The sequence below is a fragment of the Carettochelys insculpta genome, chromosome 10, assembly GCF_033958435.1.
Source record: "Carettochelys insculpta isolate YL-2023 chromosome 10, ASM3395843v1, whole genome shotgun sequence".
NCBI classification, from domain to species: domain Eukaryota; kingdom Metazoa; phylum Chordata; order Testudines; family Carettochelyidae; genus Carettochelys; species Carettochelys insculpta.
The window spans coordinates 46,520,457-46,535,206 of record NC_134146.1 but is presented as its reverse complement, the minus strand read 5'-3'; the positions used below and the strand labels follow the sequence as shown (position 1 = coordinate 46,535,206).

General features: G+C 51.4%; 1 protein-coding gene across 3 annotated transcripts in view; it reads left to right on the top strand.

The window, feature by feature from the left end:
- The window catches only part of AP2M1 (adaptor related protein complex 2 subunit mu 1), a 39,338-nt gene extending 29,630 nt beyond the window's left edge, over positions 1–9,708 (top strand). For all 3 annotated transcript variants that reach the window (XM_075004035.1, XM_075004037.1, XM_075004038.1), the window contains 7 exons: positions 3,179–3,314; positions 3,450–3,591; positions 6,286–6,405; positions 6,798–6,933; positions 7,830–7,927; positions 8,107–8,218; positions 8,600–9,708. In XM_075004035.1, coding sequence (XP_074860136.1) covers positions 3,179–3,314; positions 3,450–3,591; positions 6,286–6,405; positions 6,798–6,933; positions 7,830–7,927; positions 8,107–8,218; positions 8,600–8,734 — 879 coding nt within the window. In that variant the 3' untranslated portion in view covers positions 8,735–9,708. The remainder of the gene's footprint in view (positions 1–3,178; positions 3,315–3,449; positions 3,592–6,285; positions 6,406–6,797; positions 6,934–7,829; positions 7,928–8,106; positions 8,219–8,599) is intronic.
- The last annotated feature ends 5,042 nt before the right edge of the window (positions 9,709–14,750 follow it).

The following is a 14,750-nucleotide window of genomic DNA, read 5'->3' as shown; positions in this document are numbered from 1 at the left end:
CTTTTCCATGTCAAATAGTTTGACCTTTGACGCATTGATCCCTTGCTGCATCCACAGGAAGGTTTTAAACTGTCCAGAAATGCATATTGCAGTAACTAGATACAAATGTGTCTGGGAAATGGTAGGTCTCATTGGTTACTAGCTTCCCCAAATACTGGAAAGGGAGTCATATTGCTCTGGAGATTGACAGGCATCAGTGTACTGGGTGGCTTCCCTTCTAGTCAGTATTGTGTTCCAATAGAAGGGGTACTCTGTCTTCTAGAGAGACCTGGCACTACAACCAGCATGGTACAAATGGCACTGATGTGCCTTGGCTGAAGCTTGTGCTGTAGCTTGGCTCATCCTCCTGTTTGTGAGAAACTAAACTCGTGGCTTTTGAAATCTGTTTCCTTAATGGCCCTGCTCCTGGGAGGCCAGTTCACAATCTCTGTATCCTGCATTAGATAGGAATTAGTCTTCCCCCCAACTCCAAAATGTGTGTGCTCTCTGGGAACGTCCTACTGCAGTGTCCCTCCATCAGCCCTTTCCTTACTTCTCACTTAATAGAAAACTTCCAAACATTCGGCAGCTGTTTTTTTTTGTGTTTTTGTTTTTTTTTTTTAAAAAAAAAAAGCCTGGCAGTCTGCTCTCTGAATTGGAAGCCTGTCTGCTTTCCAGAGCCCAGGGCACATACTGATCAGCCCTCCATGTATCCACAGAATATGACCTGCCAGGCTTGTCTCAGTAGCGCTGTCTTCAGAACAGTATCACTGTATTATTCACGTGGTTTAGCGAAGAGAGCAATGGGCTGCTGCCTCAGTAGAACCAAGTACCTTTGGATGGGGCAACTGTCCCCTTTGAGCAATTTGGGTCAGCCAGCTCTCCAGCTCCATTGAGTAGAAGCAAAGCAAAACAGCAGTCGTGTAGCTCTTTAGAGACTAATGAAACAATTATCTAAATCATTTTATTAGTCTCTAAAGTGCTGCATGATTGCAGTTTTGTTAAAATACGGACTAACTCAGCTACATCTGTTACTATTCAGTAGAAGCAGTTGTACTCTAGCCTTGTCTGGCTGTTTAGAGAAAAGCAGTCTGATAAAGTAGCTTGAAAAATTACCTCAAACCAACTTGCATCTCAGCCCCGTGTTTTACTGGTGTGAGCCGTACACTCCACAGGCACTGTCGTGCGACTGTATCCTGCCAAGTGGCTTTCTGTGATAAACCATGACTTGGATCTGATAACCAGTAAATGTGCCATTACAGGAATCAGAGGCTTGTGCTGTATCACAATCTGGAGCCCGAGTGATTCATGTCTGTTCAAGACTCTCCGTTTCTGCCCCATGCCTATATTGAAGCCATAGCTTGGCAAAAATATATTCAAAGGATCTGAAAGATGCACTTGTAAGGAGGTTTGGTCAGAAGAGTGGGGTGCATGCAGGGTACGCAGCAAAAGCTGTATGGACAGTGCCCTTTGCAGATCCTGTCCTGTTTAACAGGAAGGAAATAGTCTAATGGCTGCACGTGCACAAAACTGGAGATATTTGGAACATGGGTGAGGAGCCTTGCATAGAACCAAACATTTTGCTGTGCGTGTTTTACAGTACAGGTTGAACCTCTCTAATCTGGAACTCTCGTCCAGCAACCTCAGTAATCCGGCATGATTTCAGTTAGCTGGGTGACCACTTGTAATGGGTGTGGCCAAGTTTCCCATGGTTCCATAAAGTTTACAGCCACCAGTCTTGGCTCTGTGTTCTGAGCTGGTATTGAGCAGTGAGTAGTGGAAGTGTTGGTAATGCTGCTAGATGATACTGACCTTCTGTGGTCCAGCACATTCTCTCATCTAGCACTGGTCAGGTCCCAAGGGCGCCGGATGAGAGGGTTTCAACCTGCACTGAGTTTACATGCTGCCCCTTGAGGCTACAGGGACACGAGACAAAAGGCTGGTATTGCCCCAAACAGTCGTTTTCCTGGAAGAACCAGGAGTGACATAATGTAGTGGTGAAAATAAACCTAAAACCATCCCATGGCAGTGGATGTAGAGTACTCGCCTGTTTCACCCTGGGGCTGTGATGTGGCATGGAAAGTGCCCATGACTTAAACTGAGGACCATGCCAAGTTTAGACCCAATCCCAGGGTGTATCTGACTGTGCAAGGTCCTCATGCTCACCCAGGTTTTTCTCCACTCTGCCTGTCCTGCCAAGCAGACTGCAGGCTCCTGACTTGCTCTTCCTTCAGTGGTGCCTGGACCAGTCATGTCTGGAAATAGTCCCTTCAGTGCATTGTAGCTTGAGTTTATGGGAAGCCTTTGTCTTGTTTGTGCTTCTTAGCCACCCAGATAGTGACAAGCTAACCTACTCTGTTCCCCTCCTGAGGTAGCCCTGAACCTAACCTGCCTCTTCTATTCCTTCCCTTTCCTGTTACTGATGTGCTTGCCTGTTAACTCTGTGTGTGCATCACTTGCTGCTGTACATCTGCTTCCTCTCACTCTGCGTTCGACTGGATCTGCCTATAGCACCAGGTAGGCGAACCTGCTGTACGGCTCAATGAGCCCTTACCACTCTTAGTGCTGCAGCTGAGTTAATGGGATTAACTCCAAGGGCAGTGGCTTTTGTACTGACCTTAAGTATGATGTGGAATGTCTCTGCTGAACTTGAATGTTTGGTGCCTCTTGCTGGTCATTCAAAACCTGAACTGATCCTGGGCTAATGTGTCTAAAATACAGAAAAACACATGTCAAACTCCTGTCTTGTGACCTTGATCTGGTGGCGTTCTTGGCTAGTCTGGGGTTTGCTGCAACCAGTCATAATGGTTTGGTAAAAGTTGAGCACGTTCTAGGTCTGACTTTCCTGTACTTAACCCTTGGTCTAACGATACTCCATCTAACCTAATGGACAGGGGTCTTTGCTTCCGTGCAACAGCAGAGACTAGAGCCTGACGAGCATGAATAGTCAGTCCCTTCCAAAATTAGGGAACCCTTCTTGTGGCCCTGCATACTAACTTGGCTATTGATACTTGGTGGGGTATCATGATGGCATCCCAGGTCAAGGCAAGAGGCAGATTGACCATAAGAATGCCTGCCTTGCGCTGCGAGCAACTTGCTCGATATTAAGCTGTTTTTTTAAAAAAGAAAGAGAACTATTCTGGAGTCAGTCTTGTGCTTAATCTTGGCTTTCCAAAGAACTACCTTCCCTCTTCTTCAGACTAAAGAAGAACAGTCGCAGATCACCAGCCAGGTGACTGGTCAGATTGGTTGGAGACGCGAAGGGATCAAGTACCGTCGGAATGAACTCTTCCTGGATGTGCTGGAGAGTGTGAATCTGTTAATGTCCCCACAGGGTGAGTTGAAGGGATAAAGGCTTTTGCCACAGGAGATTGATGTGGAATCCCCAATCTCCCCGGGGCAGGAGTGGGGATTCTGTAGGTAGTAATCTATCCTCCAGGCGCTGCTTCAGTGTGCTGTTCTCCCTTCAGGTCAGGTGCTGAGTGCCCATGTCTCTGGCAGGGTGGTGATGAAGAGCTATCTGAGTGGAATGCCCGAGTGCAAGTTTGGCATGAATGACAAGATCGTCATTGAGAAGCAGGGCAAAGGGACTGCGGATGAAACAGGGAAAAGGTAAGAGTGCTAGGGCAGGGTTCCTTAAGAGCCAGGGACTTGGCAGGTTTTGGTCTGGTAGACAAAGCTGGTGTGAGATCATTCCTCCATCTCCCCCGAGAACTGGATCATTAGATGTCTTGTACTGACAGAGGTTGTTCTGAAGGTCAAAAAGGGAAGTCTGGCCTGAAGGCAGCAGAATAAAGAATTTTGCTGTCTTGAGAATAATCTGGTTCCAGGAACCAGAGCTGACTGTGAGCTGAGACAGTCTGCTGCTAGTTGAACAGAAGCTTTGGTTGCTTTCTCCTCCAAAAGGCAGCAACAGCAGAAGGAGCAGCTGGAATCCTTTAAGTCTAGTCATGTCTGTGCCAGATGTGACTGCAGAGGGAACCAACTGCTTTAGTGGCTAACTTTTCACTCTGATTGCCAATGTGCAGTCAGACCTGTGGGAGGCTTCAGTTCCTCAGCTCCCTCCATAGTTATTACCTTCCAGGGTACCTTGTGGAGATGCTTCCTTCCAGAGTACATAATTGTTCTGGCCATGTAGCATGGTCATGTAGTGTGACAGATGAGCCTGTGCTCCCTCTCCCTTTCCCTTTCCATGATTAATATGTTGTTGCACTGAGATCACTGACCTTTGTGCCCTGATTAGAACAGCTAGTTAGAGACTAACTTCCAGATGTCACTTGGTGTTAAACCTGTCTCTGGGTAGAGTCGAGCAAAGAGCAGGTGATGAGGGAGCTGGAGGCTCCTCACCCTCACACCCTGGTGAACCTTGTTGGCTTAGACCTTAGTGTTACATACTCAGTCAGTCCTGTTGCTCTCATGCTGTATAGATAGGCTTGTGCTTTCTCCATTCTTGGGACTAGAATGCTGAATCCCATGGGGCTGCCAACAGTACTGAGCAGCTCTGTGCTCCCACTAACCATTTGTTACATTTTTCTCTTGTTTTCTGCTGACCCCAGTGAATTGGGAAGGTAGATAACCCTGCTTTTGGCTATGCGCGCACACTCTGCTCCCCATCCCCATCTCTCGCTTTGCGTGACTTGTGCATGTGACTCAGACTTCAGACACTTCCCTGATGGCTCCTGTGACTGAGCTGCTACCTGCTTCTCCTTCAGAACAAGCCAAGAACTAGCACTTCAGTCTCCTTTAATCCCACCTGTCCAGTAGCTGTGTTGCAGGTGATAGGCCGAACAAAGGGCTGAGGAGCTACTGCTCTGCAGACCTAGTAGCTGATTATGGCCATCTCTTTACAAGTTCCTTCGTTGGCCAGAAGTGTTTAAAGTGGGGATATGCAACAGGAGTTTTCAGAGCAGGTTTGCCAAAGCTGCTCCTCCGAGTAGGGAAACTCCCCAGCTCAGCAATCCAAAACTGAACATTCTCAGGCCACGGCAGCCATGAGAAGGAGCAGTGAATTCTAGCATTGAAGTGCCAGCAGTGGTTACTGTCTTCTGAGTTCCAGGATATGGAGGTTTAAGGCACAAGTGGTTCAAGTTTTACGCTAAAGTGAGTCTTGGAACTTCCATCTTCTCTCTCTCTCATTTTCCTCTTAGGACTTTCCTGTTCTGCACAAGTATTGGCTAGTCTAGCAATAAAGACCTTCCCAGAGTACGTGGGAGGTCACTAGGACATGAAGGTTTCTCTCTCCCTTGGCAAAACAGAAGGGCCTTGAGCAGCTTGGAAGAGGAGACTGCAGGCAGCTCTCACTGAAGAGTGGCCCATGTCAGGGCTGCAGTACAAAGGCTGTGTGTAGTAGAGCAGCGGCCAGTCAAATGAGTCTGTCCCAGTAGTCTTCTCCAACTGGCCATGTTAGAATACGGATGATTGCATAAATGAGAAGCAAACTGCTTCCCAGGCTGCTTGTACTTATACAATTCTCCTGTTGATCATGAAGCCCTCAAGACCTCCCTGCTGCTACACACCTGCGCTCCAGCCTCCCTTCCCTGTCACTTTTGATGGCTGTGTTCTTTCGCATCCCCTCAGAGCTTTTGGAACAACCATGTGCCCCTTGCATCCTCAAAGGCTGCAAAGAGGACTTTTGGTGTGTTTGAACCTAGTTGCTATCCTGTTCACTGTCATGCCAGGAGCAACATCTGTCTGGGTTCTACAGGTACAATGCCAGAACCTCAGTACCTGAGCTCAAGACCCATGGCAGAGAAGCATTGTCCTTCACAAGCCAAACTTGTGCTGGCTGGTTCAGTGAGGAGGGGTTGTGGCCTTGGAGAGAACCACTGCTAGGTGGGTGGAGACATGACTGGTGACTAGAAAACTTTGCAGGTGGAACTTTGAGGAGAAGGGACACTTCAGAGGGTCAGAGTGGAATGGTGTGTGCAGAAAAATCCCCACTGCCCCAACTTCACTGCAGGGCCACCTGTGCTTAGATACGTCTGCCTGGGTTTCCCCTGGCCTGATGAAGTGCTGTTAGGACAGACTCCAGCACAGTTGTCCAGACGAGATCCTGGGGGATGCCCTGCTTGGGTTCACATAGTGCCCTGAAGGTCTGAGGTGATTTCAGTGGCTCACTGAGACAGTGTCCAAGCTAGCAGGCTTGTGTCCCCTGAATCTTTCTCTCTCCCTTCTTCCTCCCCCACTTCATGGGTATACCTGTGATGGCAAAGTGCTCATGTAGAATGTGCACTATGAACACAGGTTGGTGCCCCACACCGTTGTAGGGTCTGTGAATTGCGCTCTAACTCTTGTCTTGTTCCATAGCGGCAAACAGTCAATCGCCATAGACGACTGCACTTTCCACCAGTGTGTGCGGCTCAGCAAGTTTGACTCGGAGAGGAGCATCAGCTTCATTCCACCTGATGGGGAGTTTGAGCTAATGAGGTATGGCCACCCTCTGTGCTGCTAACTTCCACCTGATCTCAAGTTACTTGAGCACTAGTTTCCCCAGTCTGTAGTGTGCAACCCTGTTCCTAGCTCTTCAACCAAGTTCTGGGTGACTGGCGTCAGGGCCATGAACAGATTCCAGGAATCCAGACTCCTAGTACTGTATCATAGCCATTGGCCTGTACTTCCTCACCGTGCTTGCAAGGTGGCTTGCTTCAAACAACATCTTCAGCTAGAACTTTTCCTAAACTGTGGCACCATCCAGCAGCCTGAGTTTACTCTAGGGTACGGTTGGCCACCCCCCTTTGGGAGAGCAGCTGCTATTTTCATCCCTGAGGGAGCCTTCTCCTTCTATAGATTTTATTGACATGTTCATCCTATCCCTGCAGATACCGAACCACCAAGGATATCATCCTCCCCTTCCGTGTCATTCCCCTGGTGCGGGAGGTGGGCCGCACCAAGCTAGAAGTGAAAGTGGTGATCAAATCCAACTTCAAACCCTCTCTCCTGGCCCAGAAGATAGAGGTAAGCACGACAAAGTCCCCTGTGGCTTTGTCCCTTGGGGAGAAGTCAGGGACTTAGCTGGGCTCCCCAGAGTTCTGGGAGACTAGGTCTTACTCCATGCAAGACTAGAAAGGCTCGGTATTGGTGCTGCTGTGCTAGGGAGATAAATGGCTAGGAGACCAGCCAGAAAAGCCCCACCTCTGTGTGGGGACCTCCCCGGAGAGCTGGGCTGGGCTTGCTTTGTGCTCTTCTGGGCATCCCTCCAGCATCTGTGCACCAAGCATTCTGGCCACTAGTAATGTTTGTATCCTCACCTGATGCAGTGGGCTGAGCCCCTTCATTGCTTGCTGCACGCTCAGGTAACCGGGCCAGGTACAGATGTGCCAGAGGGAGGATAATACTGCAGTGTGGAATTCCAGACCACCTCATCCAGGTTTTCATGGGGTGCCCCTCTTGGGCTCCCATGCAAGCTGTCCCCTTGTGTATACCTCCCTCCAGTGGGGTTCACCTGCCCTGAGGAGGGCTGCTTGTAACACCTGCTGGAAGACATGTTCATGCTGCCCAACCCTCATGACTCCTGAAGCAGATCTTCTTGAATTAAAGGGAAAAGGCTTTGTCTTGCCCTTCATGTGACTTTTAGCATCAGCTAGCAGTTGTGGTTATAGAGGGGTTAAAGCTCACCGAGCCCTAAAGTTTCTCTCCCTCTGGGTAGCATCGTGTGCTCTAATACCTGGAGCAGTATCTAGTGCGTCTGCAGTAGCAGCTATCTTGTGAGCCCTGGAACAGATGGGCTAGGGTCAGTAGACACAGGACAAGCTGCCTAATCACGGCTTTTCTTGAGTTAGGTGAAGCCACCCACAGACTCTTAACCCTGACCATAGTTTTCTGCCCTTGCTCACTGATTGACCATCTTCCAGGTCCGAATCCCAACTCCCCTCAACACCAGTGGAGTGCAGGTCATCTGCATGAAGGGGAAGGCAAAGTACAAGGCCAGCGAGAATGCCATCGTGTGGAAGTAAGTGCGCATGCAGCTTGGGCACTACCTGCATGGGATCAGCTGTGCTTCCGTGCAAACCCGGGGTCACTGCTGGGTGCCTGGGGACTACAGGACCCTGCCTGCGCCAGGCCAAACCTCTCACTGCGAAGAGGTGGAATCTCTGGTAGGTTTCTGACCTCTCTGGCTTTCTCCATTAGAATTAAGCGTATGGCTGGAATGAAGGAGTCCCAGATCAGTGCAGAGATTGAACTGCTGCCCACGAATGACAAGAAGAAATGGGCTCGGCCGCCCATCTCCATGAACTTTGAGGTAGGATGACTGCGCTGCTCCTCCTCGGACACAAATCTAGCCCAGGGTGCACTTGGCTGGGCCACCTGTCCTGCTGGAAGGAACCTCTGTGCCTTGGAAACTTTCTCACTTGTAGGAGGCCACTTTGGGAGCAGTGGGAGGCAGTCTGTGTTGCCAGCTGTGGGGGAGTGTTCCCTAGTAGCTGTGCCTTCTGGGAGGCCTTGTGGATTCATTGCTCTGAATCAGGACAAATGCCTTCCCTGTTCCTTTCTGCAGTTGCCCTCCACCTTTTGCCATACTGTGTTTGTAGGAAGGCAGGGCCTAGGGCTAGGAGGTGCCTGCATTGTTCTTGGATGCTCTGGTCATGCTCTTTCAATTGACTGTTCCCTCTCCTCCGAACAGGTTCCATTCGCCCCCTCCGGGCTGAAGGTGCGTTATCTGAAAGTCTTTGAGCCAAAGCTGAACTACAGTGACCATGATGTGATCAAATGGGTGAGGTACATCGGCAGAAGTGGAATCTACGAGACCAGGTGCTAGCCCTGAGGCTGGCGGGTTCCCGCTCTTCCCCAGCCATCCTCCTGGTCTCCTTGGTCTTCAAGTACACTTAAAAGAGAACATCTGTCTGGTCCCCTCTGCACACGGATTGGAAGTTAGACCCCTGTGGCTCACCTCGGGAAGGGACAGTCTCCTGTCTATGGTCTCCTCCACACCAGAGTGGCAGCTGAAGTTCAGAACCTAACCATACACAGGAGGGCCATAGCCAGTCTCCTGCTTCCTGTCCCAGGGTGGGGAGGGACTAGTCTAACCACCATCCTCCCAGGATCATTTTAGGGAACATCCACCATTAAACTCTTCTGTTGGTGTCTCGCTACTTGCATCATATCCTAGTATTTTTGAATTCTCGTGCATATGTACTCCTAGAATAGGCCTGAAAACCATAGACTGGACAAATCTGAGTTGACGCTAATCTGGCTCCTGTACTAGCTCTTGCTGTTGTGGTAGATGTTGCTGCGCAGTTCGAGGCGCTAGGTGTGGTGAGCTCACCAAGCCTCACCACCTCTTTTTCCTTGTAAAGTCTTTGGTATTGTGTCCTGCCATGGGAAGGTTTGTGACCAAAATGATGAAGGTATAAGACTTGTGTGGATGGGTGGCACAGCATTTCAAAGCCCATGCTAGGTCCTCGGAGCACTTACCCCACTTCATGCTGGCTTGAGCCAAAGTTTGTCCTCCAGTGGATTGGAAGGTCGTCTTCCATCCCAGCGGGTGTGGGCACAGATCACATCCTGGTTAGTATAAGGGTGAACTACAAGATCTGTCCTTAATGGTCTGAAACCAGATAGCCCATAAGAGCCCCCTGCCCAAGCCTACTGTCACCTCACATCTACCAGATGCTTCTGGGTCTATAGAAATGCTGCTGCTACCAACAATCCTCTGCTTCTAATAGTGTGGTCTCCATTTTGTACACTTTGTGATTTGTCCAGTTCTAAGCCTAATAAAGTGTGTAGAACAGAGGAGGCTGTGAGAGCTGCTGTGAGGGGGGGACCTGAAGAGGGCTGAGCTGGGATGCAGGCTTTGGTTTGTAAATGCTGCCAGCATCAGAGCTCCCATCAACTTTAATTTACACGTTACACTGTCAGAGTAGGTGAAGAGTGTGTGAGCAGCTCTTGCTTGACTAATGGCAGCACCACTCATCTGGATTCTTGGGTTTGGACAAAGCTCTCCTGCAGTGGACACCCTCATTTTGGCAACTTCTGCAACCAGACGAGGACAGAGGATGTGTTTGCAGCTGCAGTAGTCAGCCACCCTGTGCTAACCTGTGCAGACAACCTCTGCCTTCGGAAATGACTCTCAAGGTAGCATGTACCCCAAGAATAAATGGGCACAACCCCCAAATCATTGGGGGTCATTGGTCTGGCAGCCTTAGTGGCAACTTTCTTTCAGGCAGGAGCCTTTCACTGATTACAGGCCCTGTAGCCTGGCAAGCTAGAGCTGCCTTTTGTGAGAAGGCCCCTGAATTCCACAGTAGCTTCACCTAGACTTACAAGAAGCCAAGCACTGGCTGAACGGCATACAAGTAGCCAGCACTGCAGTCCTGTGCTCTCACTTTGCTGTGAAGCACAGTTCTTGTGTGTGTGAAAATCAAGATCCTTTACTAGGGGTCTCAGCCCTGCAGATGGCTCAGGAGGCAGAACCAGGCCGATTGCCTTCTGGCCGGGAGTGACCCAGCCAGTCCCTGCCTGCAGCAGTGCGGTTTGTAAGGCTTGTGTGGGGTAGCAGGGGAGCCAGCAATCAGGGATCCAGGGCGGCGTGTTGGCTAATGTTGGTGTCTCGGTGCACTCAAATGAATGGGGCGGGTGACTTCCCTTGTGCTGTAATGTACAGGCGTCCGCAGGCTCACGTGGGCACCTGTGCTGTATCCATAAGCAGTTACACCTGAGCCAAAGTGGCTAACTCTCAAAGTGAGAGCAGAGGCCTTTGGAGCTGCATGTGAAGTGTTCTGCTACAGTCCCCCGTACAAAAGCAGAAGCCTGTTTGCACAGTACTGGTGTAACCTTTAAAACCAGCACCTGCACTGCGCCTGGCTGGGCGCCGTCTCCGGATCAGGTAAAGAATCTGCACCCGGCTCCTCTCCCTACTGGTCTGATCTGCGGCCCCTCCCCTCAGTGCCTGCCCAGAAGTGCTCCGTGAGCTCTCTGCAATGTTGCAGCAGGTATGTTGAAGCTTGGAGGAGTTGGGGATGGGGTGGACAGATTCTGTCTTGCTCTAGGGAGGCAGGGAACCCTGTTGTACTGTAGTTGTCTGCCTTCTGCAGGGGTGTCCTGCCTTGCCAGTTACAGGAGGCAGGACACGGCTGCTGAGATTATTGGCCAGCCCTATGGCAAATCCTAAGCCACTTTGGTTCTTACCCTTGGCAAGGCCCAATATCCTTTTTGGTTGTATGGCAGAGAACAAACTGAAGCATTTTCCCCTCTACTGTTGTTACTGAAGGCCAAATCAGGGAGCCAGTTTCCATGTGGCTCAGGCCTTTCTCTGGGTCCTGAAGTGGGGCATAGTCTTGGTGCTCTGGTGGGGCAGCAGCTCGATTGTCAGGCTCTAAAATGAAGCTGAGTTCAGTGGAGGGGGCTGGAACCCACAGCAGGAGGGATAGCTCAGTGGTTGGAGCATTGGGCTGCTAAACTCAGGATTGTGAGCTCAATCCTTGAGGTGGCCATCTTAGGGATTGGGGCAAATAGATGGCAGGGGTGGTGCTTGGTCCTGCCAAGAGGGCAGGGGACTGGACTAAATGACCTCCCAAGGTCCCTTCCAGCCCTAGGAGATGCGTATCTCCAACTAATTCTAAAATCTCTCATTCAGGCTCAGCACAGAGGCACTCGCTCCCAGGATGACCAGTGTGGGGCTGAGGCCAGTGCCTAGCTGGCTGCCTTCTGGGGTGAGCCTGTGGCAACACAAGTTAATGTGTATGTATGGTCCAGGCATCTCTGTCTGGCAGACAGAGGCCGTGAGGTTCTGTGGCTGACGAGATCAGAATGGTAGGCTCAGCCTCCTTTCTTCTGCTGAGCTGTGAAGGGTGTTCTTGGGCAAACTGGTTGCTGTCCCCTTTATAACATCTTAGTGTATTTGAAGACTATCCTGTTGCCCCTCAGTGTTTCTCCTCAAGACTAAATGTGCCCAGTTTTTAACCCTTCCTCGTAGGTCAGGTTTTTGAATCTTCTATTTTGTCTGTCTCTAGAGCGTGCGTTCCTACTGATTCACCTCCCCAGAAGTGGGGTGCCTAACACGGCATGCAGTCCATCACCCGAGGCCTCTGCAGGACTGACTGGAGTGAGCTGGTTGCTTTTCACATCACCCAGGTGTTTGATATAACCCACAACACGAGCCCCTTGGGCAGCTATGTCACGTTGGTTCCCGTACAGTTTACTATGCTGCCATCCCCTGATCCTGGTCAGCAGCACTACTGCCTGTTTGTTCCCTGTTTGCGCACTTGATCCCCACCCTCCATCCTGAAGTGTAGCGCTGCGTGTGCATCTCTGCTGAGTTTCGTCATCTTGATGGGGAAGGAGGCGAAGAGTGAGCCAGTCCTGATAGGCGCATGTGGTGGTGCCCAGCCATCAGCTTCCCCCCAGAAGAGGGAGTTTTGAGGGGCTGCAAGATCTTATGGTCACAGACACGGGTTCCATCTCTTTCTGAACCATCCCCCGTTGCTTGAGGACTGGTGCTAACTCACTACGTGGGCCTCAGTCACCTGAGGGGAGAGGAGTATCGGAGGGGATCTGTATTAGTCTGTAGCTGCAGAAATTAAAAGGCCTGTGACACCTTGTAGAAGAACATTCTTTTGGAGCATAAGCTTTGGTGGGCAAAGAACGTCGTATGCACGAAAGCTCGTGCTCCAAAAAAATCTGTTCGCCTATCAGGTGCCCCAGGACTTCTCTGCTTCGTACGCTGCCATGCACAGCTCCTTGGACTTGCTGAACCTTCTCCCCCTCACCTCCCCTGCCTCGGTCAGCAGCTGTGCAGAGGATGTTGGGCAGGGCTGCTTTTTGCACCTGGGCAGAATGGCCCTGGTCATTAAGCAACAGTAGAAGAGGGAGTCCCTTGTTTCCATGCCCCTGCAGGGCAGAGGGAAGGCAAAGCCTGCAAAGGGGTCTGGAATGCCAACTGCCTGCTGTGCCGGAGGAGCTCAGACAGTGGCCAGCTGCCCTTTGAGGAGACAGGATCATGCTCCCATCTCTCCTGGCTGCTCCTGTCTCCTCTTGCCTGCACAGGGCATGTGCAAGTACCTAAGGGAGATCTGAGCACCTCCTGGGCCGCAGGCTCAAGCTGCGCTTTGCACTGCAGCTTGATCTCAGCACAGCCAATTGCTTTTATATCATGGGCCAGGTCCCCAGGAATGGAGACGTAAATCGAGGTCAGGTTCCCTTACTCTGATTTGTCATCCCTTAGTGTATGCTGTCAGAGCTGATCTGCACTGTGACCAGACTCCTCTTTCACAAGGGAGGAAGTGCTGCTCTTGCAGGAAGGTGACTGGGAGTTGGGTTTCACCGAACACCCCAATAGCATTAAATTTGCGGGGGGGGGTGGGGTTTGCATTGGCACTGCTGGGTGCTGCCCTGGGTGTGCTCTCAAAGCAGCTTTCAGGAGCCTGCTCCCCTCCACTGCATGTGAATTTTCTATAGAGGACCAGGCTGTCCATCAGGCCCAAGGCCTGCAGTGTGGTGGATTTCACTGAGCTGGGGCATGGGGTGGGAGCCTGTTTTGAGTCAGCTGGGAGATGCTGGTGATTGGTATGTGGAAACCTACAAAGTCTCCGGTTTGTTCCCTGCCCCGGTGTTAGGTCTCTCTCTGCTGCCTTGACTCCTTTGAGGCCGCTGCATGCCCAGTTCCCCACAGGCTAGGGCCATGCTCATTCACTGGAGGTTCTGCATGGTAATGCCCTGAGCCTCCCAGTAGGTTACCATGGAGCAGCTTGAGAAGATGGAATCTGTAAGTTTATAGGTCACCGTACACCCAGCCTAAGACTGCCTGGTCAAAGGGGGCTGGTGTGCTTATGCCCTGGTCTCTCTCCTGCAGATGGGCCTGGTGAGAATAACTTTCAGATGGAGCTCCCAGGCCTGAGGGATGGGAGTAGCCAGGCTGGGGAGGCTGCCAAACCCAAGGGGTGGGCTCCATGAACCAGGAGGTCCCCTTTTGTCCCATGGTCCTAACTACCAGTTGAGATGAAAGACCTCCCTTGAGCTGAGTCAGGGAGCCCAGCCTGAGGGCTTTGGCAGAACAGTGGAGGGCTGGAGTGGTTTGCAGTGGTGTGGGGAGTTGCAGGTAATTTAGGCACAGAATTAGTACTGTGCAGGGGAAGGAACCAGCCTGGTTATGTCGGCTGGTGCAGTGCTGTGCACCTCCTAGCTCTTGCTGGGAAGGGGTAGCGGGTGAGCATCTGGCAGTGAAGCAGGAACATTGGAAGTGGGGCTGTGCTTTGTTCCTCTGTCTTGGGATCCATCTGGCCACATCTAATATGGCTGGGGCCAGCTGCAGTGCAACTTGTGGGCTCCTCCCAGATGTGTGTGCGCTCCCCACAGAGGCTGTGCGCGTGGGTGGCTGTCTGTGGTCAGCTGCAGCAGCCGGCAGGGTACCTTCATGCTGACTCGTCCTTTGGGAACTAAGCCATGAGCATGGGCCTACATCTGACTGCTCGGCCCCACAGGAGGTGGAGGGGGCAGTGGCTGTGCTCCTAACCCTGCTGCTGTTTTCCAAATGAGCTAGCTGAGACCAAGGGGTGAGTGGAAAACAGCTGCCCTGGGGAAGCTGAACTCCCCTGGGCCCTGTGCTTGGGCCGGAGAGTAGGAGGTGCCCGGAGGGGGGAACAGAAGTTAGGGTGCAGGCGCATCCTGCCAGGGAATGGGCGAGTTTGGATCTCTTACCTGGAGTGCTGCAGCCCGAGTCTGCTAGAACCAGGGCTGCTGAGCCCCCCCTTCAGGGAGAGCTCAAGTTCTGGGGGCTCCTTGGGAAGGAAATGGTTCCTGGGGAAGCCTCTGGTGATGGTGCTGTTGGGCTGGAAAAC